General features: G+C 43.4%; 1 protein-coding gene across 1 annotated transcript in view; it reads right to left on the bottom strand.

Moving 5' to 3' along the window:
- The window catches only part of ATP10B (ATPase phospholipid transporting 10B (putative)), a 96,010-nt gene extending 79,192 nt beyond the window's left edge, over window positions 1–16,818 (bottom strand). The window contains exons 1-3 of the mRNA XM_012807795.1: window positions 16,527–16,818; window positions 15,092–15,286; window positions 919–1,123 (exon numbers count right to left, since the gene is read on the bottom strand). Of these exons, the coding sequence (XP_012663249.1) occupies window positions 919–1,123; window positions 15,092–15,286; window positions 16,527–16,801 (675 nt within the window). The 5' untranslated portion in view covers window positions 16,802–16,818. The remainder of the gene's footprint in view (window positions 1–918; window positions 1,124–15,091; window positions 15,287–16,526) is intronic.
- Between the last annotated feature and the right edge of the window lie 7,115 nt (window positions 16,819–23,933).

The raw sequence follows: 23,933 nt of genomic DNA, 5'->3' as shown, positions 1-23,933 counted from the left end.
AAAGAAAGAAAGAAAGAAAAGAAAGGTGATAGAATTTTATTCTTTTCTCTGTTTAGAGAAAGGCACCCTACTGGAAATAAACCCTTAAATGGGGGGATTTTAATTGCAAATTGGAATATCACACATCAGCCAGTCAACACGTATTGCCTACAAAAGCCATGGATATTAATACTACTTACTGGTTTCTTACTATATGCCTGTCTTCATTGCTAAGTAATCCACATACCTACCATTTAGTCTTCAAAACTACCCTACCCATTTTCCAGATAAGGAACTTGCCCAAGGTAAAACTGCTGATAAGTGGCAAAACTTGGGCTTTAAACCCAGCTGTGTCAGACCCCAGAGCCTGAGCTCTTACCTACCAAACAATAATGATTTCTCCATGAGGTCCCAGGTCCCATTTACATAAGGGTGGGGATTCAACAAAAGGATCAATGATCACTCCCTGTCCTCAAGGAGGCTTATGTACTGTTGAGATGCTGAGGTACACAGGAATGGAAAACTAGTTAATCGTATCTTGCAGCAGTATAGGAGAGGGGTAACTCAAGAGGATTCATGGCGGGACAGAGTGCCGGGGCTGAGCAGGGAAGAGCGAGCAGGGATGGGATGAGTGCAGAAAAGGCGTTGGTCCCAAGGATGATTGAACAGACACTGGCCTCCTGGGTTTATAACATCAAAGAGCGTAATTTTCTCGGTTGAACAGAGTGGGTCCCCATTTAGAAATTCTCAGGCCTTCAGCAGACCATTTGACTTTTCTATACCTCGGTTTCCTCATCTGTGATATGGGGATAATAAAGGGGCTCTTGGGGCAAGGAGACACTTTCCCCTCCACCCACCAGGGTAAGTTCCACTTTCCATCAGACTCGGTGTGTCTCCTTTCCTTGACTTTGCCATTAAAGCTCTTAGAAAGAGCCCTACCTGCTGGGAGAAGCCCTTCACAACGCGCCTTTGTTTGAGGTTTGTCTCTCCATCCAAGTTGGCGGTTTCCAGGTGGCATATCCCGCTGGGGTCCGAGGAGAAGAGGAGCAAGATGTCTGCTGGGATGATCTCGTTGCACTGCACCTGGATGAAGTCTCCCACACGCACGTCCTTCCAGGGCTTCCTCACGTAGTTATGCACTTTTCTTGGGTGGGAGAAAGACAAGGTCTGAGTCAGCTTTAAGTTTCCCTCAGAGAATTAACAGGGGAATAGAGAGGGATACCAGCTGCACCTTAATATTATCCAAGTTACCCTGTCACGAGACTGCCCTATATTCTATCTTGACCCCTAAGACACCCTTGTGATCTGTCTAGAACATCTGGGTGTGATGTCTAGGATCCTGTTAATAAAACATCTGTCCTCATGATCATTTAGAATTCTGATTGATGGCCAAGCCTTGACCATGTCCTGCATTCAGCCCTTGCTTTTTATTTTTTCGTTGCAGTTTGGCCAGGACTCGGTTTGAACCCCACACCCTTGGTATATGAGGCCTGCGCCCTACTCACTGAGCCACAGGCGCCACTCAGCAGGAGAAACGGCTTAAAGCAGCAGGAAACTAAGCGGTCGTATCAAGATGGTACTCTTCATATATGTTATTTACCAGATTAGCCAGTGGTCACCAAAGAAAGCAGGGTTTCGAGGAACTGGGATATAGGAAGGATTGTTTTTGATTGTGGGGAGAAGAGGGGCTACAGGAAAGGTAAGGATATTGGCCCTTGTCTAGGAAGATCCAGAGTGGAGCTAAAACAGAAAGCCCTGGGCAGTCAGGGAATTAGGAAGGAAGCACCAGGAATGCTGATGGAACGGGATTCACAGTAACTGCACAATTAGAGGGCCGAAGAAATCGGAGGAAATTAAGCATTTTATTTTCCCATCCAATTTATCAAGCTGAGATAATAACAGTGACAGCCACAATTGCAAATTTAGTGTTTCTTACCTGCCAAGCAGTAGTTTTAATTAACATTTCATTTACTTGCATAAAATAACTCACCAGAGTGGATATTATCGTATCTTTTTCATAAATGAAGAGATTGAGAGTCACAATCAGTTTCCCACATCTCACAAAAACAGAGCTGGGCCGTGAGCCAGGTCCAGCTTGACCCGGAGCCCACGGTTTTCACCGCTCAGGTGCACCCGCCCTCAGCTGCAGCTGGCCTCAGCCCTCCACTTCCAGCATTTTCAAGGAGCTCTCATTTCAGAAAACCTTCCTTCTCCCTAGCCAAATGTTTAAATGGTTCTACTCTCCTACCTAAGATGGTCTATTCCATCTTCTGCCATTCCTTAAGTCTTTTAAGGTGTTCATCAAGTGTCCCATGAAGACCTTGGGACAAAGTTAAGCCAAATTTAACTTTCCAGTTGCCCTCCTTTATTTCGAGTGTGACACAGTTTTCAGGTCTGTCCTGGCTATGTGGGCGCTTCTGAGCCTGTGTTTGGGAATGTTCCCCTTTAAATGTGGGATTCTGAACCAAACCAGGACTCCACATGTGGCCTTTTCAACTGAGCCCAGCTGGCTTGAAGCCTGCAGCCTCTGGATGCAGCCAGGCCTGGGGGGCAGGCTTTCCTCTGTATGTCTCCCACTGATGCTGAGCCCCTCTGGACATGTCATTGATTCTGTTTCTGTTGGAATCTGAGCTGCCTTGGGCATGACAAGTCCACTCTTCACGGAGAGAGACGTGAGTAGAATTTGACTTTTCTGCTTTGACTTTGCAGAGTCCTTGAGGAGAATGAGGAGTTTGGTTTCTTCTTCTCTTTTTCTGGAGAGCCCCAGACAAGTCTTCCTAAGGTCCCATCTTCCTGGTCATAGTGTTCCTCTAAGAGGACCCCATGCCAGCCTGCTGAAATAAAGGTGCTTCCATTTGGGAGGCCAAGGTAAGATCTGATCAGAGTCTATAAAAGGAACAGGGACATTAGAACCCGGGAGCAGCCTGGTGACATGGAGGAAGCAGAGTTCTGTGGCAGTGCCCCGCAGCTCTCGGAGCTCAGCATGGCGGCGGCAGCTAACTCAGCCCACGGGCAATCTTAGCCATATGGCTACTGAGACCACTTCTAAGAATTGGGGAAAAATGCATCCGTAGCATTTTAGTAATAATTTATTCTTCCTTATATGCAAAAGCACACAGTAGGGCTCCACGCCCCTTTCCCTCCATCAGTTCATTCTGTGCTTCTGCTCTGGCCAATAACTTTAGTTTTATATGAAGCATAGGAGCAGTCACCTCAGGTTCATTTCCCAGTGGCATTTTGGAAATACATTTGTTAATTTAAAAATCTGTTTTCTTTTTTTTTAACGGGTATATTAGGGTGGATTCTCCTCCACCAAGAATACCATTGTAACTTTCAAACACTTTATAGTCTCTGAGACTCAGTGGACAATATATTTTCTTTTCCTTCAAAGCAGCCCTGGGAGCACCACTTAGCTATCTGCATATAAGGCCCTCAAAGGCACTGGAATGGTCCATTCTCTCTATGAGAATAGGAATCTCTTAGACTGCAGGGACTGTTTTCTATTTTTTTTTTCTTTTTGAAAGAGTACTTTAGAAAAAGGCATTATTAAATATGACAGGAAAGTTCCTTCAAGGAGCAAAGAATTATCACTCATCTTGTCTGCAATCTCCCTTCTCCTCCTTTGGCTTTTGTGTTCCACGGGATCACAATTTTGGGAACATAGGATATCAGTTGACTGCGATAATCTCAGCATTTTATCTGATATTTAAGGTGGATTTAGGGAGAGAACACCTTTGTGCAATATCCTCATTGCCAACACTTCCAGAGTGCACTGGTTCTGAAGATTTGGGCAGGTGTTAGTGATCTGGTATCTGCATACACAGACACATCAAAGGCAAGGCCAAGGGACCTCCGCCACTGAACACAGACTCTCATTCTTCCCCTTCCTAACAAAATACTCTTCTATTCATTATGGGATGTGGGTTATGAAGGTGTGGAAGACGGAGAGCTAGGGAAATGAGCTTATGGTATATGTATTTTTTACAAATAGTCACTTCTGTGGGCTGGGGTTCGGGATAAAACAGTGACACCTCGGGGACATTTCCTTCTGGTACTGTGTCACATAGTCCTGGTGTCCTGATTCTTTGGGGTGTACTTGTCTCCTCAACTGTCAAGAGCATGTCTGTGGAAAAGCCAGGGATGCACAGCCCCAGGGTGTCCAGCCAGGGGAGGCGATGACTGGCTGAGTCCTGCTGAAGTGAAACAGCAGCGTGCTCCTGCATTCAGCGACACCCAGACATGACCAGCAGCTGGCCTGGAGCCGCCCCAGGGAGTCATCCCTCCATTAATTCAGCCTGCGTGGAACAGCTGCCCCAGGTGGACGCATCCATGCACTCTGGATCATTGGATCATCCCCATGCTCAGTGAGTCCACACCTGGGAACCGACTGCTATTTTAGTGTCATGCGATGTTCACTGCTGTTTAAAAATAAGGCAAATCAACATGGCTTGGGATGGAGGCTCCATCTGGCAGATTCTGCCTGGAGGAGAAATTAAGTGGTGCAGTGCTAAACGGCTTTCTGAGAGGAGATAGGGCTTATTAAGAGGTAAATAAACAGCAAGAGAGGTTGGTAGCTGACTGGATGCCACTGGGGAGCAGGTGAAAGAGGGGGAATGGAGGAGGAGAGGATGCTTAAGGCTCCTTTATTCAAGTATCTGGGTTTTGTGTGAAGGATTTCAGGGCCCTGGAGTAGAGGGGATTTGTCAGGAGGATTAGCTGTCTGTGGCGCTTCCTATCTCAAACAGGATGAGGAGCTACCCCGTGCTGTCCTTCACGAGGCCGAAATGCCAGGCCCACAGTGCCTGGTGTCCTGCTCTGGGGCACGTGGCGGGAGAGGAATGCCTCAGAGAGTGGGAGCAGTGTAGGAATTAAGAGTAGGTTTGAATCCCAGATTTCCTGCTTATGACCTGTGTGCCCCGGGAGAAACCATGTAACCTCTCGGAACCTCTGTTTCTTCATCTGTTGGTTGAAAGCAGTAAGTGCACTTGCCTCAGAGGGTTGTTGGAAGGATTGGTGTTATGACACCTGTAAGGAACTGAGCTCAGGATTTTGCCCTCAGTAAGCACTCAATAAATGCAAGCTTTTATGATGATTACCACAATGATGACAATGGCTGCTACTGCTGTGCATGTAGTAAGAGCAGCTGCCACTCTGCGGGCCCTTCATCCTTTGTTACTTTATACTCGTGATTCCTGGCCTCAGCCCCGCCATGCAGTGCCCTGCAAACACAAGAAACTCTAAAATCCATGTCATTCCCCTAGAAGCCCAGAAAGAGGGACCCAAGCTCCCCAGATTATAAACTCTGCTTACTGGGACAAATTCCCAGAAATGTGAGTCCTTTAAATCCAGGCTGGTGGGGATTTGATAGCTCTCTAGTTCAGTCCCCACTAATTAAATGAGGAAACTAGGCTGGGAGAAGGGGAGTAACTTGGCCAGGACTCATAGTAGCAGAGCTCAGGCTGAAGCCTTTCCCTTCTCAGGGCTCCCGGGAGGAGAACTTGTGGCCAGGTGCTGATTCAGGAATACTTGCCATGGCCCTTGTACGGGCAGTGGTATGTTGAGGTAGAGGCTGTGCAGTGGAGTGGTTAAGAGGTCTGGAGTCAAGTGAACTGCCTTTGAAACCCAGAACTACCCTGTACATATAATGTGACCTTGAACCTGCTGCTGAACTTTCTAGCCCTCAGTTTATTCATCTACTATTTGGGATATACTCACAGATTATAGTGAGAGTTATGATAGTGCATGAAAAGTGCCTGATAACCTTGCAGAAATGGCATTTCTTGCTATTATTATTATCATAGTTATTATTGGCTTGGAGTAGTCAGTGGGCTGGAGATTCCTAAGGTTGTCTGTTTTCACCAGTGTACATGAGGTGTGGGTTGTTTTGACTGGAGGAGGAACCTGGGACGAAGGAGTCAGAGAGAGAGAGAGGCTGGTGAGGCCCTGACCTGGCCCCAGGAAATGGAGCAGCCGCTGAAGGAGTTACATTAAAGCCTGGGCTTGGGGCAGAGGGTGACTGGGTTCTCCCCAACTCACTCTTCTTTGCTCCCTGCCACTGCCTCTCTGTTGCAGAGCACCATGCAGGGGTGGGAGGTGTGTAGGCTCGGAGGGCCCAGGAAAGCACCAGGAGGGAGAGCTGAGACCAGAAGGGCAGAAGGGAACCAGGATCCCTGACTGGGATGGAAATACTGATGAACCTGACTGGCAGTTATCGTAGCTGAGGATTCTCAGATATATCTGTGGAGGCCTGAGAAGTAGGTAGGAGGACTGAAGTCCCAGTCAGCAGGTTGGAGCTGAGTGGCACTGTCACTGGGGCATTCTTATTAATGAGATCTACTTTGCACCCAGAAGAGCTTGAGGCCTGGCCCGCTTGGGTAACACTGGAACAGTAGAAAGTTCTTTATACTGGAAGGATGATGAAGCCCCAGATCTGGAGGTAGCTTATCCTGACCTCAGTGACTGTGTGGGTGCTACACATGGACAGCAGAACTGAGCAGAGAATGTGTCACCAAGCAGTGGTGGGCATGGAAACATCATTCAGAGGACACAGAACTCACAGGTGCTGTCCACAAGGTCATGCAGAAGCAGCTTAAACGTATTCAAAGGCATAAAATTCTGCCCAAACGCTCTTCCTCTAACCCCTGCTGATCCAAATGCTGCTTTTCTACATATTTTTACTCTGGGCACTGAAACAATCACGGTGTCCATCTTGTCGCCACAGTGCCTTGCATGTTACCGTCCTGCTTCCTAATTGTTTCACGCATCTTCCTTTTTAAACTACATAAGAAGCTTCTAAGGGGTGAGATAATCCTGGATATTACATTTCCGTACCTGTATAGGGTTGAGTATGGTGGCTAGCCCACGGAGAGTGTTCAGCAAATATTTCTTGGTGGATTTTTTTACAGATTTGAATGCAAGGCAGTATAAAGAAAGCTCTTCCTAACCTTTAGACATTTTGACATCTAATCTATCTTTTTTCCTTATGGATACCCTAGTGGGAACTTCCAATGATGATATAATACTACATTACTACCTTGCATGTACTGAGTGCCTACAATGAACCCCAAACTTAACCTACATGGCCATTTAGTTGCCTTCTAATGAAATAGATTTTATTAGAATTATTCTCCCTATTTTATTGGTGAGGAGACTGTGCCTCAGAAAGATTATCTAACTTGCATAAGATCACACAAGTTGTCTACAAGGACAGATGAGTGACAGCATGGGGGTGTTGTGGCTCAGTGTGGTCTTCTGTTTGGGAAGAAGGCACAAAGCATATGGAGCCTCAGAAGAAGGTGACGTAACCCAGCAGAGGGTGGGTTGAGAGCAGGAGCCTCACCTTTTGGAATTCTGAGCTCCTTGATGGCCAAACACAGGCTGTAAATCCTCACCCACTGAAATACAAATCATGCTTGATGACAAGAGAGTGGAGCTTCAGGGACACTTGAATTCTTGTTTTATGCCTCTCCCACCCACTGAGTTTGGGGGAGGACATAATGTATTCTCTCCTGAAATGACAGGCTGAATTGGCCAAAATGGTTTACGGCCTTTTGCAAGCACAGGGCGAGGCAGTGGGAGTAGCCTGAGCACTTGCAAAATTGACGGTTCAGAGAGGAGCCCGGGCTGCTAGTGCCAAAAATGGAGCAAAGACCTGGGGGCTGGACGCAACGCTTTGCTGGTCTGTAAACTCCAGCCAGCGATACTTTTCATGGCCATGCTCCGAATGATTCTCTGTTATCTGCAATTCTCAGAGTCTTCCCCAAGGCTCATTTTGCTATGTTATTAGAGCCTGGAGTCAAGTTCTATGGTTAAAGAGGTTCATCTCCTCTCCTGCCTTTCCAAACTCCCATCAGTGGTCCTTCTCTCTCACTCCCCTCGGGTCATGTTCATGGTGACTTCTGGTTCTTCAGGATACAGCTCTCTCCTTAGTAATAGTTTAGCTAACATTTTCTGAGTGCCACTGAATGCCAGGCATGATGCTAAGCATTTTACACCTACTAACTCATTTAATACCTGTAGCACCCTCAGGATGTAGACTTAGGGCAAAGGTGCATTTATGATTGCATTTCGATGTTAGGATGGCTTTGGCAAAGCTTAAATTCTGCCCTGTCAATCACCTCATCTCCTTTTGGGAGTTTCTCAGAGAGCTGCTATTCATGGGGAAAAAAAAAAGAATGCGCAATGCTTTATTATAGCTGCACCAATACGAAATTCTAATGCACACTCTATGTTAAAAGTTGGATTGGACTGAGTGGCTTAGGTGCTGGGCTCTGTGAAACCACCTACATCACTTCTCTGAATCTGAATCTTGGCATGGGTGTGTGCAGGTGTGCTGTAGATAGGGAGGGGAGGAGGGTCAGACTCCAGAGAGGTTTCCTCCATTCAGATTTTGCAGTCCTGACACATAGTATCTGAGACCAAAAGGAGAGGGGAGAGCACCAGTTTTTGCTTTTAAATCATTGTAACCCTGTAAGTTTGAGTTGGTGAATGCCTTTGGCTTTCACCCTTAAAACCAGCAATTCCTCCCTTGTATGTGTGGGCCACATAGCAAGGATGATGAAGGCTTGGGCTGGGACTAGCATGGAATAAATTCGAGTTGAGATGATTAGAAATTAGAATAAAATTACTGAGTGCTACTTCTGGTGTGGGCATCAAATTAAGCGATTTGCAAGGATGATCTCACTGGGGCCCGCATGACCTTGGGAGACAGGTGCTAGGGTTGTCTCCATTCGATAGATGTTGAAATGGAGGCTTAAGTGATCACAGAATGTGTGTGGCCGCACATTTGATGAGTGGCAGCTTTGAGGTACGCAGATCCCATGTCAAATCTCTCAATGCCAAGCATCTGAGAGGGTCACTGCTGAGACGGCTTCAATCAGTCTCCTGGGGCATTGTATTCTATAGCTAGTTTCCATTGCTCCTTTATTTTCAAACACTCAAGTTCTACCTGCACATCTTTTTTTTTACAAAATGTACCAGAGAGAGATTATGATTACTAATAAAGACGAGAAAAAATGGGGCCCCAGCTGCCGACTGCCAAAGTGGCTGCATTGAAGTCATACAGTTAATTAGCGATACAACCAAGATTGAGGACTGGTTTCCTCCTTGGCAGGTTGTCCTGAGGAAACAGGCACAAAAGGCGACTTGCAGACGAACAGGGACAGCAACAGCTGCAGCCCAGGCGGGGCCCTCGGTGCTGTGCCGTCAGACTGGCTGCTCTCCTGTAGCCCGTGACATTATTTCTATGTTACAGTAGCTGCCTGGCTTAGAGAAGAGAGACTCTAAGTCTTGGTAAAAAGTTGGATTTTTAAAAATTCTAATCTGTGTAATTTTTTTCTCTAAATTTCTGACATTTCTCAGTCTTGTTTTTTTCTGCATCAGCCACATGTGCAGCTTTTTGTTGACTCGTAAATAAGCTGAGAGCTGAAATGTGTTCCCTCTGCCTGGCTAACCAGGGCTCCTCCTCCCATGTCCTCCAGAAATTTCACCTCTTCAGGGAAGGCTTTCTTCAGCCTTGATGTTTCATGGTGGTTGATGTGTCACTGCATCCTGGGCACTCCTGTGTCCCTTTGTTGTTATTATTATTATTATTGTTATTGTTTGAGGTTCACTGAGGGTACAAAGAATTAGGTCACACTGATTGCATTTGTTAGATACAGTCCCTCTTATGATTGTGTCCTGCCCGCAAGAGGTGTGCTATACACTGTGACCCCCCATCTTTCTCCCTCCTCCCTCTCCCCACTTTGCTCATTTGAAGCAGGAGCACTGCCCCTATTTACAAATTCTTTGTGACCCCTGGACTGAGAGCCCCTTTGGGGCCCCTCCAGGGCAGTGCACACACCAAGTCCCAAATCACCATTTGCCGAGCAGATGAATAAGTGAGTGACCAGCTGCTGAAACTCTGGAAGGCTTTTGTTTCACTATAACATGAAGACAAAAACTACGCTGGATTCCCTTGGTTCCCATTCCTCCCTCTATATTGCAAGTTTTCTGAATACAAATAAAAATGTACTAAGCTGGATGGAAAAATACAAGTCCCTTGCTGGGTATGGTTTCTAGATTCATTAAACTGAGCCCTGGGAGAAACTAAACTAATACAATTCTGAAGCTAATCTCTTCTCGAAGTCATTCCATAAATCTGATTAATGGGTCACCTTTAGACCACAAGCACAGTTGCTGTATTAAAAGAAAATGCTCTAACAGGATGGTAATTCTGTTAACAAGGCTTCTGCTGTTCGCAAAAAGACATTTTTCTCGCAATGTAAACAAGTTGAGGCCGAATGATGCATGGGATTAAGTCATGAGCAAAATTCTTAAGGCTGTAGTACTCAATTGCACAAAAATGAAAAACAAGGAAGACCGGTTTCTCAAATATGTAAATTTGAGGTGAAATGGGTAAAATGCATAGAGCCAGTGAATGAGATAGCAGCTTTTGTGTTGCTTCTCAGAACACAAACATCTTCTCAGATCTTGTACCTGACATCCGTCATGTGTCGCTGATATTTGTTGAGAGGATGTGCCCTTTAGCACCATCAGTTAAGATAATAGCAGCAGCTCTCTAGCTTCCTTAGCTTCCTATGCTGGGCTCTTTTATGGAATCAATCCATCTCAGAGTTGGAAGCACTGTAGGGGCATATAGTATAAAATGTCCCCAGCGTGTATATTCCTGTTAATATATGAAAAGCAATTTACAAAGAGTCAAAGCTCAAAAATATTTCAAAATGATAGTGTTGAAGACATGGAGGTGACCTCTCCAATGTCTGTTCCCCCTTCTTTTGGAAATTATCCCCTTTTTCCATTGGGTTTTACATCTTCCCGGAATGGCCCCTCTGCCTTCAGGGGAGCTGACTTCCTGCTGGTCTCTGTGATTGGGGATTGTAGCTGGGCCATAATCTAATTAGCATAATCCCATCTCCTGCTCCTAGGGATTGGTTCAGGAAGGGCCATGTGACCAACTGGGAGCCACTGAGATGTGAGGATCTAAGGAGTAAGCTTTCCTAACCTTCCACAAGGACTACCAGAAATATCTTTCTTTTCTCCTTTGTGAATTAGCACATGGTAGATGTGAGGGCTGGAGCTGCTGCAGCTACCTCATTGCCATGAGGCAAATGTGCCTAAGAGTTAAGATGACAGAGGGGAGTTGAATTTAAAAGAATGGTGGACGGCTGGATCCAGAATATTGATTGAACCATGCTGATCACCTGCTTACTTTAGGACATGTGGAGTGACTTAAGTCCCTTTGTTATTTAAACCTGTTTGAGTGGAAGTTTCTACTACCTGCAGCAGAGACCATCTCAATTAGCACCACTGTGTTAAGCAAACTGCATAGGCTACTTAGTTAGGGCTTCCCTAGAACCCTTAATGTATTAATGTGCACATTTACATGGCTGTGGTTCTATTCTTTTGTAGTGCATCTCACAGTGCAAGATCTAGTCTGACGCCCAAGTTTTACAAAAGTGGAAACTGAGATCCAGAGATTTATGTGCCTTTCCTAAGTTATTAATAGGTAGTTGTATATCTGGAACTAGAGCCTCTGGCTTCCAGGCTTGCACCCTCACTTCTGGGTTACACTCTCTGTCTGCCCAGATAAGTTCTCATATTGAAGGCAAACTTCAAAGTAACTTTCTTTTGCAGAGATGTCAGATTATAAAGTAAAGTTTGCAAATTAGGGAGCTCATAAGCAAAATAGAACTTATGGTCAAATAAAATAAGCCTGAAGTGTTTGAAACAATTTTATCAGTTGCCAACTGATATAAAATCAATTAAAAATCAGGTTATTTCAAATAAAAATATTAATTTCTAGCTGCCCTAATAAAATTCAGATAATCTGGTGACACCAGGCCTGTATTTCCCCATGGTAACAACTAGCAGATACTGAGTGACCAGCTGTGCCTCTTTGATGAATGCATGGCCTCCCCAGTTTGCCACAGGCCCCACCATTCTCTATTACATCCTAATAGGGATGCCAAATGTCATTTGTCACTTGTAAGTACATGAGTAATATTGCTTTAAAAAAATTCAGTTCTTTTTATTTATTTACCGATCTGGTCCCTGTAGTTACTTTTCTACATTTGAAAAAGTAAAATTTTCCAAACTTCGGTACTGCAAAAACATTTCAAGTCCCAGTAATTTGGGAGCAACACTGAGTTAGTCCAAGGTGAATAGATTTTGTTACTGCATATTTTTCCTTAGTCCTTTATGAGCCATGAGTCTGGAGGTCTGGCACACACCTTTTGGCCTTGGGCATCTTTATCCAGAGATCATTTGTTTATCACTGTTTACCAAATACACTTTGGGAAATCCCCTTATGAAAATTCATTACCTCCCTTCCTTCCAGAGAGCTGGTAGAAGGGTTTCTCTTTGTTGAGATTGTTATCACCTTGGTTTGCTTATGTTTCTTGGAGGCTACTCTGGGAACGGAACAATAGCCTGGCTTGGCTCCCAGCGCAGGTGAGTCTGTGGTCTGATACACACTGAGATTATTCCCAAGCATAGGCTCATTATCTAAGATGTTCTGGCAGAGCGGGGAGAAAAAGGACGTGGCTCATTTCAGCCCACATGTGAATTCCTCCCCAAGGAACCAACTTCCTGCTCCTCACTTTCTTTCTATCTTTTATGGAAAAAACAACAAAGGGGAAAGGTGGAAAACAGAAAGGGATGGTGCCAAAAGACAACAACGCTTTCCTAAAAGGCTCTTCTTCACAGGAAGTGATCATACCCCAGCAGTCATTTCTTCCTCTCTTTATAATGTTCTTACTTAAAGGTGAAGGATGGCTAAATCTCAATTCCAATGCTCGACGTGCTCTAATTCCAGACAATTAGATCTAGCTTAAAAAAATCATTCAGACTAATTTTTCTAGATGTGCAATTGTGGCCTTCAAGAAAAGAGGCCAGAAGCTCATTTGCTGCTTGAGAGACAAACATGGTGTCTCTTGCAGGGGTTCTTTAGAGACAGCTAAATGCTCATATTAGATATTCCTTGGAGGCTTCCTCCGGCTACAGCTTTCCAAGAGGAGTTCGGCTCATAAACCCTTTCAGCTGCCAGCTCCAACTTAGTTACCTTTCATTCCCCCTGGGAAGACAAATCTTCCTTAGAAGTCAGCAGTCCCCCAAAGCAAATCCCTTTCATTCTAATAAGGATCAGAGCCACTGGTCCAGTTTGATCATTTACTCAACTGAACCTTTGTAGAACTAAAAAAGGTGACAAGACAGGTGGTATGCATGCTTTGTTTTGGTTGGGACAACATCAGGGGGAACCCTCAAGGACAGATTTAATGATGAAGAAATTCTAAAAGGAAAGCAATTGCAGATTACATTTGCGGAGCATTTATTATATGTCAGGTGTAGTGCCAGACATTTTCTAAGAATTACCTTGTGCAATTTCATGCCCATCTCAGGACAAAACGAGACGAGACATTCAGAATGCTCTCCTGAGGTCCCGCAGTTAGGGAGAGCTGGAAACCACGTGCAACCCCGGCACCGCGCCTCCCTCCCAGTTCTAACAAACACTCCACTACTCCCCTTAACTGCAGAGATGCCGTTTCTCCCCCAGCATTCCCAGACATGCTCAAACGTGCCTAGCTACACTGGGCTAAGAAGGGATGAGAAGTGAAGTAAAATTCTTAAATGCTGGACAAATGTGAACTAGCAAAGAATGACATAATAAAGATCTTCCAAGTTTAACAGCCTGACTCAATCCTTTTTTCTTTTTGTTTTGAATTTTGACAATAATCCTCACTGTAAAGAATCGAACAGCTTCCCTGAGAGAAATAAAGACACCTCCCCACTCCGTTCCTTCTGTGAACAGCGGCTGCCGTGGTAGCAGCCACAGGCAGAGCGGAGGTGGCCAGCGAGGCTGCCCTGGAAGGTCCGCCTTACCTGCTGTAGGAGAGGCACTCCTGGTGATTGATGACTTGATCGGATTTGTACCTCCGGAGGTCTTCCCACGCATCCTTGATGGCAGTGACTGCCAGGATGACACAGATCGGTATCATGCTCACCACAGGCTGGAAAGCATTGACCACAGGCACAAAATTCAGAACCACGATGCCCACGAAGTAGAGGTTGGCAAAGCGGTGGAGCTGCTCAAAGAGGTTCTTAGGGACGAAGGACAGCACGGTGTACTTGCTGGTCTTGATTTGATTCCCGCAATGATGTCTGTTGGGGTTCTCTTTCGGGGGGCATCCTTCAAAGGGCAGGTTGGAGACCACCACTCGTTTCCTGTCTTCTTTCTTTTTCCTGCGTCTCCTCCCTTCCTTCCTCATCTCGGCTCAATCCTGTCTCTTCAATTCTCATAATGTAATCCTCATCTTGTCCTCACGTTCTCTGCTGAAAATATTTCTCTCTTCTTTCAGAAAGAAACTCAAAATGAAAAGCCAGCACACAAACACCAGGGGAAAAATAAGACAAGGAAGGAGCTTACAGAGAGTAGACGTGTATCCACGGGCCACTTCCTTCTACGTGTTTGAGACTCCACCTGTTGGAATGCCGACGTCACCCACAGGTATCTTCCTTTCCCACCCCTGCAGCTAAGAACAGGTGTACCGACTCTGGGTCCTAAAGCCTACCTGGTTAAGTTTGAAAGCAAGGATTATTTTTACCCAAGAAACTCAGATGCTTTAAAAATGGCATACTTTTTGGGGGAGTGGGGGAAGATAAACTGCTTGACACCTTTCAAAGAGTTTCTCCTGAACTTAGTCTCCTAAGAGGATCTAGACAACCTAGAGTTTAATTTTTGAGCTTTTCAACCCCCCCTTAATCATGTAACATTCTTGTGCTTGATAATATGAGTGTTTACACAAATTAAAACAAGGTTTCTCAACCTCAGCATATTGACATGTTCAACTGGATAGGAATTCTTTACTGGAGAGGCTCTGTTGTGCATTGTAGGATACCTAACAGTACCCAGCTTCTACCCACTAGATGCCAGTGGCATTCTTCCTCCCAGCATGACAACCCAAATCCTCAGATGTTACCAAATGCCCACTCGGATCAAAATTGCCCCAGTTGAGAATCGCTGACTTCAATGAATTTAAGGAAATATAAGAAAGACCAATCCTTTAACCATGCTGGTTAGTTTGCATATGAGAACATGGAGGAGTGATTCCTTTACCTTTCATATATTCGAATGTTGGAGCAGTTTATCGCTTTATCAAAGCGATGTCTCTTTAAGTCCTCTAGGCCGTCTTTGACCATGATGATGAACAGGACAATGGCCAGTGGTAACATGGTGATTTCCCTGTGGAAGACTTCCATGGATGGTATCCAGTTCAGAATCACCAGCAACAGGAAATAGAGGTTAGCCCACCTGGAAGGGGCAAGTATGGTGTGTAAAATCCATGGAGAAGAAAAATACATTGTTTCTATCCTGCTGTTGGCTCTTATCAGGTAAAAGGACATTCTTCTTTCCATGTCACCTCAAGCATTACGGAAAGTACTTCAAAGCCAAACTGATCTGTATTTAAACTCTGTTCCTTTTGTTTATTAGTTGTTTGAACTTGCTAAACGTATTTCCTATTGTGTAAAATGGGGATTATACTGCCTACTACTTTAAAAGCTCTTGTAAATATTACACAGTATAATATTTGCTAGGTGCGTAATAGAGGGTTCTGAAGCCTATTAGTTGCTCAATAAAGAGTAGCTTGTAAAAATAATTATATTATGTAGGATAATATATAAGCACATATTTTGACTTTTAATTAAAAATGATCTCATAGATGATCACCAAAGAGGGGTTTATGTTTTTAATTATATTATTATTATTTTTTTTGAGACAGAGTCTCACTATGTTGCCCTAGGTAGAGTGCCGTGCTATCACAGCTCACAGCAACCTCAAGCTCTTGGTCTTAAGTGATTCTCTTGCCTCAGCCTCCCTCTCTCTTGCTTCAGCTGGGACTACGGGTGCCTGCCACAACGACTGGCTATTTTTTGGTTGGAGTTGTCATTATTGTTTGGCAGGCCCACGCTGGATTTGAACCTGCCAGCTCCAGTGTATGTGGCTGGTGCCCTAGCCACTGAGCTTCAGGCGCCGAGCCATATGTTTTTAATTTTTTAACCTGCATTTGTTTTCTCTTGCCATACTGCCTTTGCTCTCCCGGGTCTATCTGCAGAAACATTTTCTGGCTCCTTTCTCTGACTTCTCTCTGGCCCTTTTCACCTCAGTTAAGGTGTGCTTTTCTCTCAAAAGAGACAGATTTCTCTATTATTCCTTAACACCTTACAGCTCTCTTTGGAAGTATCTAGTTATAGCTTTATGTCCATTAATATCACAAAAAATGAATGTCCATCCCTTTCACTAGATAACGCACTCAATAAGGACAGCATCTCTGTCCCTCTCTCTTTTCCTCATGTATTCCTAGCACCCAACACATGCCTGAGACAGAGCAGAACCCAACAAATACCGTATTTTTGGAAGAAATGAATGAATAAATGACAAAAACTTCTTACAGTACATGTACTTGGATAGTAAAGGAAAAAATGGCTCCCAGTTCACTTAAATGGCAAATATTCGATTAAAATGTGTGGTGTTTGAACAGGTGAGTTTGTACCTGTGAAACTGCTCAAAGAGATTCTGGGGCAGGAAGGTGAAGAGGGTATATTTGGTTGTGTGGATTCTGTTGCCGGGGTAGCTCCTGGAGACCTTTTCCCAGTCCTGGTGGAAGGTGCTGTTGTTGGGGAACACGACCCGTTGCCGTCTGAGGTTGTAGCTCCGCCTCGCCTTCTCTGCAGAGAGCAGCGGTGTAGCTTCTGATGCAGACTGGGCAGACCCTTCCCTGACCCGCCACTGCCATCGGAGCCAAGAGGAGTCCACCGAGAGGGCCATTCCTGGCAGCAGGCTAACGTCTGAAAACAGACACACAAAGTTGCAATGGTGAGCAGAAATTTGTGGCGTGCCAATCAGCCTGTCCACTAGCTCGCCATCCATGCATGGTAGACACTGCGATATGGTATGGGGAAAGTAGGCTGAATCCTTACAATCCACGTGTTGTATGGTGAGAAATGTCTATCAAATAATCAATCTGTAGTCTCCTGCTACTCTGTCCAGTGGACTGTTAAGAACAGGGCTGCACAAGAGGAGGTGAACAGGGAGTGAGCAAGTGAGGCTTCATCTGTGTTTACAGTTGCTCCCCATTCCTCACATCCCCCCCGAGCTCTGCCTCCTGTCAGATCAGTGGTGGCATTAGATTCTTATAGGAGGGTAAACTCTACTGTGAACCGTGCACGCCAGGGTTCTAGGTTGAGCATTCCTTATGAGAATCTCGTGCCCACTACCGCAGTGACCCCTGTCCATGGAAGAATTTTCCATGAGACTGGTCTCTAGTTCCAAAAAGATTAGGGCCCACTGATGTAAAAATCTATACAATTAACACTGTGGTAAGTACTATGAAAGCATTGAAGTGGGGTGGGAGGTGTTGGCGGCCTAGGTGCGGCTGTCAGAGGATCACTAAATTATGGCCTGCCTAGTTGACTGTGACCCTGGAAATCAAAATTCTACTTCTGGCCCATTCCTAATGCTGAATTGTCTTTTCACCTTGCCGATCTTCAGGGTTTGGTTTTTTTTTTTTTCATAAGACTTTTGTGATGAACAATTTGGAAAGTACATAAAAATATGTTAGGACATTACTTTTTTCTTTTCTTTTTTCTTTTTTTGCAGTTTTTGGCCAGGGCTGGGTTTGAACCTACCACCTCTGGCATATGGGGTTGGCGCTCTACTCCTTTGAGCCACAGGCACTGCCCTGTGAGGACATTTCTTAAAACAAAGGGGAAGGTATCTATCTATTCTTTAGGTTTCTTTGGCTCTAAAATTTTCTGATACTGATTACATTTTGGAGGAATGCATCAGGGGTCAGAAACTCAAGTGAGAGTGAGTACATGCTCTAGAGGAAGAGGTCTTTTCCTAGGAAATCTGGGCACGAGGTGACTGGGCTGTTCTACTGTCATCAACTGGCTCTTTCTGATCTGATTGGCTGGGGTTAGGATCAATTCCTTTCTCTCTATTCCATTCAATAGATTCTGAAATTAAGCCCTAGGTCGAGCAGATGCTCTCCGTAGATGGTGAAGGAATGCTGCTAGAAGGAATTCCAGGAGGAATATCTAGGCTATTCCAATTTCTGCATGCCTGTGAACCTACAAAGAAACTCTCAACATTTCTTTAGGCCAAATTTTGCTTAAAGATGCAGTCAGCTATTATTCAAAGGTACACTTTGTAAAGTTAGAAGTTGTGTATGATGGGCCTTCTCACTTAGTAGGCTCATAGGATGATTTTATTAATCTCATAATGAGTTATTCATTTTACAGTGAACAACTCAGCCCATCATTATAAATATGATCACTTTGGAAAAGGAGTTTTATTTCTAGTTTAAATGATAACATTTTACCTTCCTGCTGCCCGTTTGAGCTGACCCTCATTATAATTCTCCTCATGGCTTTAATCAATCCAAATCCACAGACCCTAAGGTTCTGGAAAGCTCTTCAGAGCCTAAGCAAGCCCTTGCAGCACGCATGAAAAAATAAATACAATTATGATCCCTATCATAACATGACTAAAAGCAATATTATGACATTTAGCAAACCAGAAATAATATTCTATATCTTCTTTTTCATTATGAAAAAAATGCTTCCTTCATGGATTCTTTTTTTTTTTTTTAATGCACAGGAAAAAGAAATGAAAAGATAATTTGCAAAGACTTGGGAGTGCAAGAGAGAAATCTTGCCTTAGTTAATGCCATGCATATCAGATTTCTCTGGCTTTTAGGTGGGAAGATCTTCTTAAATGACGAGATTGGATTGATAATGTGGGAGGCAGGTGGAGTCCTTTAAAAGACCATCTATTGTAATTATCATCTTTATTTTTCTTTTATAACAATGTAAAATGAGCAAAGTAATTTAAAAAATTAAATTTTAAATTTAATTTTTAAAATTAAAAATAAAGCAGATGTAGCATGGATGCCAAATTAGTGAAATTTTCATGAGAAACTACATATTTCACAGTTTTCAAAATATCCTCCCCCAGTATTATTAATTATGATGATTAAAAAGAATCATAGAGATCAAAGCAAGTATCACCGATGTTGGGATAAGTTGACACCGTCTGTCTCCTGATGTGATGTCCTGAGGACACAAATCACTTCTGCATAGAAACATCAAAAAAACCCTCAAATTGAGGACTTTCTGCAAAATAAGTAGCCAGTGTTTTTCAAAAGTAAAAGGTCAAAGAAAAGCAGAGGAATGTTTGTGATTACAGAAAGCTGAAAAGACATGACGCCTAAATGTAATGTGTTGAGTCCTGGGTTGAGTCCTGGACTAGGGGGAAATAGAGTAGGTATAAAGATATTATCGGGCAATGGGCAACATTTGAATATGACCTGTAGATTAGGTATTGTCATAATGTCAAACTTGCTGATTTTGATGATTATATGGTGGTCATAAACAAAAATATTCCTTTTCTTAAGAAAGCCCTAAGTATTTAGTGATGAAGGGCAAAGTGTATCAGTGATTCAGAAAAGAAAATGCTCATTATACTCTGTACACACACACAGACACACACAGAGCGGCAACGTCAGGGAAACCTTCCTGGTAAAAGGAACATTTATTTAAACAGTTATCTGAAGAAACTTAGAAGGGTAACTAGATAGAGAGGTTGGTGTTTCAGGTGGAGGAACCAGTTCCAGAAACAGAAAAGTACAAGCAAAGGGGGACAAAGACTGGCAGAAGTTGGGCCTGGAGAAACAGACCAGGTCAGACAGCCTGTTGCGGCTGCTGTGTTGAAAGCAAGGAGGGGACCTGAAGAGTTGTAGGCAGGGAAGTGACACGCTCTGAGTGTGGATGCCAAACTTTATTTTGGCCAGTGTACTTAGGAGGGACTAGAGGGACACAGACCAGGAGCCAGACTCAGCTCCTTCACACTGTGCCCTTTCTCTCCTGCAGATAAAGTATTTCTTCCCAACAGTGAACAGGAAACAAAGGGGCATTGTGTAATCCTTCATCTGAGGTGTGGTTTATTACTGGTTTCAGAAATTCTAGGGTGGGGCCTAAAGCAACTTCCCAAGTTCCTTTCAGTTGTAAAGTCTCTCTTCTAGTTATCAAAATGGCACCTCCTACTAAAAATAAACTTGATGGTCTAATTTTCCATATCACACTCAGCCTCTGGCTTGAAATGGTAATGCTCTCAAGCACCGACCTTATTTATTTTCCTCTGGGCAGAATGTCTTTGAGGTGGTAAGGGACAATTCTAAACAGTAGACTGAGAGCCTAACATACCCTGTCAACTACAGTTTTCTGAAGAGTCTGCTTTCCCTTTTCTAAACTTTTTCTTCACCCTGCTTGGCCCATATTTCCAACTGACTCCAGTTCCTTTCTTTTTCATACAGTTCTTTCTTTTTAATAAACTGAAATAAGCCCCATCATTAGCAAATTCCATTTTCTTTCTTTTTTTTTTTTTTTGAAGCAGAGCCTTAAGCTTTTCCCCTGGGTAGAGTGCTGTGGCATTACAGCTCACAGCAACCTCCAACTCCTGGGCTGAAGCGAGTCTCCTGCCTCAGCCTCCCAAGTAGCTGGGACCACAGGCACCCAACACAACGCCTGGCTATTTTTTGGTTGCAGCCATCATTGTTGTTTGGTGGGCCCAGGTTGGATTTGAACCCACCACCTTAGGTGTATGTGGCCGGCACCTTAGCCACTTGAGCCACAGGCGCCGAGCCAGCAAATTCCATTTTCACAGTGAGGAGGTCAAACAACTAGTTGTTCACTGAATCAACAAATACTTACTGAATCTTTGTTTTTACCAGGTGAGTCAAATGTATACATATATCCCCCTCCACCTGAGCTTGCATTAGAGTAGCTAAGAGATTTTAAACACACAGGCCTAGAAAGAAATATCTATTCACCAACCGGCATAAATTCCACTGTGAAAAGACACATCATAACAGATTTAGTTTAAAGATTTCAATTGATTTTATTTGAGATTTTGGAATTGGGCAATATGTTCAATAAAATAGAATAAGTATTCCAATAAGGGGAGAAAGGAAGAGCAGAAACAAAGACTAAAAAGTGGACGGGTCATTTCTGAGATAGTTTCCTGGTAAGGCCGGAAGAGAGAAATGACAATAGAAAAATAACCGACGGTGAGTATCAACTTACCTCAGGTTGGTTTTTGTTGTCAGGATTAAAGGCAGAGAGAACTTTATCAAGCTGATTGAAACTGGCTTTGGGGAACTTCGCTATTATCTCGCTCTCCCAATTTCTTGGGAGGTCAGATAACAGGTTGGTTTCATCTGGCTGAGGGGGAACTGCAGTTCGACTGATTCCACTTTGATTTTCAATTAAAATAATGCTCCCAAATAATGGCCTCTTATAATTTTTATTTAATATTACAAAGGAGCACAGGGGAGAGCGAGGTCATATTACAGAGACCTTGCTCTTGAAGAGGTGAGGCTGGAGCTGAGATCAAGAGATGAGCCTGGGGTGTCTGGAAGGGTCCTCTGTGCGGTGCCTACCGGGATTCGGGGAAGAAGCTGCCACATTGGCAACTCCTGGGGCCCCGAGCAAAACTGTTGACTTTGGCTTTTAATGAACCATAGGAAGTTTTAAAGCATTCTACCCTGAGGATAAAATGTGCAAATCTAAAAAATATATATATATTTTTCCTATTAGTCACTTAGTTAATGAGCAAGAACCACTTGGGAAGAAATGGTGTGGACCTAGCAGGTCTTCACATTGATCAGCCATTTCATCTTCCCCCAAATGCGGTCATCCTCATATCACCTTCCCAGTTTTTCCCACATCCAAATAGCCTTTCTTTTAGTCCGTGCACTCTATTTTACTTCGAGTCAACTCACTTCTCAAGAGCTCAAATGTTAACTTTGCCTTTGTGCTAAAGTATTGATATCCAAAATGAAGGGGTTTGACAGTCTTGCTATTTTTTTTTCCAATAGACAACTGGAAAAATAAGATTCCTTATTAAAATAAAACTGTTGACCCATCACAACAACACTGCCCTACATGTTTTACAATCTCTGCTTGCTCTTCTTTTTTTTTTTTATTTCTTATAGCATAACTGTGTATATTAATGCAATCATGGAGTACAGTGTGCTGTTTTCATATACATTTTGAAATACTCTCATCAAACTGGTTAACATAACCTTCATGTCCTTTTCTTAGTTATTGAATTAAAATGTTCATACTCTGCTTTCAGAAAGATTCACTTGTACCCTTGTGAGATAAACCATAGAGGTGACCCCACCAATCACCCTCCCTCCCCCCATCCACTCCCCTCACCTCCCCCTCCCACTCCTTTCCCATATTCTAAGGCTATAATTAGGATATGACATTCCTATAAAAGCTATGAATTAGTTTCAGAGTATGGCTGTGTACATTGGATACTTTTTCTTCCATTCTTGAGATACTTTGCTAAGAAGAACATATTCTAATTCCATCCATATAAACATGAAGGAGGTAAAGTCTCCATCTTTCTTTAGGGCTGCATAGTATTCCATGGTGTACATGTACCACAATTTATTGATCCATTTGTAGGTTGATGGGCATTCGGGCTTCTTCCATGACCTAGCAATTATGAGTTGGGCTGCAATAAACATTCTGATACAAATATCCTTGTTGTAATTTGATTTTTGATCTTCTCGATATATACCTAAAAGAGGAATTGCAGGATCAAATGGCAGGTCTATTTTTAGTTCTCTAAATTTTCTCCAGATGTCTTTCCAAAAGGAACAAATTAATTTGCATTACCACTCGCAGTGTAGAAGTGTTCCCTTTTCTCCACATCCACGCCAACATCTCTGGTTTTGGGATTTTGTGGTGTGGGCTAATCTTACTGGGGTTTCTGCTTGCTGTTCTGAGAACCAGAATTAGAAAGATCACCACTTGCCCTCTGTGCATTGGTCATTTCCATTATTGGAGGCTTACCTCCCAATGCAGGACAGGCTGACAACATAATTTGCAAATTTCCCTCCCCCTATCAAGAGGGTCAAAACAAAAGCACCAGGTTTTTAAATCTACCCTTAATTTGATACATTCAATAAAAGCATTGGACAATTTCTACCAATCAGATTCCTATCCATTTTGCAAGCCTTTTACTAAAAAAATCAAGGGGGATTTGCAATGAAACAGTCTCATTACCAATTTCTTCCTCACTTTGTTTTTGTACTTATTTTGACTGGACTTGCTTGAGAAAATTGCCATCACTTTTATGTAGTCTTTCACTAATTCTACCCAAACCCATTTATAAATGATGGAACAAATATCAGAGGAATAGGGTGATTTCACTCTAGAACTTGTAATGTCTTTCTACTTTCTTTCAGTAAAAGCTATATTTACTCGAATCCATGATGTCTTCTCATTAACATTTTAATATTTTGATCCTAGATTATTTTGCACCATCAATATGGTGGTATTTGTTAATTTAATTTTTTAAACTGTCAAAGTATTATTAAACTAATGATAGTGTCTTAGATTTAAGAAAATACATGCAGTCGCAGACATATGCCAGAAAACAGAAATCACCACTTGAAAGACTTTCAATAAATTTTCTAGTTCTGGGACCTACCCAAGAAAGTTTAGTAAGGCCTTGTTGGGAAAGGAACAGCCTGCAGTGAAGTTTGGAGAGGCAGACACCTTGGGAAAGCTGAAATCCAGAACCCTCATCTGCTTTGTACTCAGCCACAGGAGTCTACATCTAGGTACTTGTATATAATCAGTTCTTATCAGCACCAGGAAGTGCTCTGTCCTTCCCAATGGGAAGAGCAACAGCTGTAATTGTGCCTCATTTATAACCACAAAATCTGTCCTATAACTAGGAAGCCAGATGCTGACTTCCCTAGAGATGGAGAAATATTGAGTAAAAAATGTGTACAGGGAGAGTGAGGAAGAAATAGCAACCACCTTAAATAAAGTTAAAGGATGCAATTCTGTAGAAGACAAAGTACATGAAAAATTAAATC

The sequence above is a fragment of the Otolemur garnettii genome, unplaced genomic scaffold (assembly GCF_000181295.1).
Source record: "Otolemur garnettii isolate 467f Iridium unplaced genomic scaffold, OtoGar3 scaffold00003, whole genome shotgun sequence".
Lineage (NCBI taxonomy): Eukaryota > Metazoa > Chordata > Mammalia > Primates > Galagidae > Otolemur > Otolemur garnettii.
This window is presented reverse-complemented; position numbering and strand designations above follow the sequence as displayed.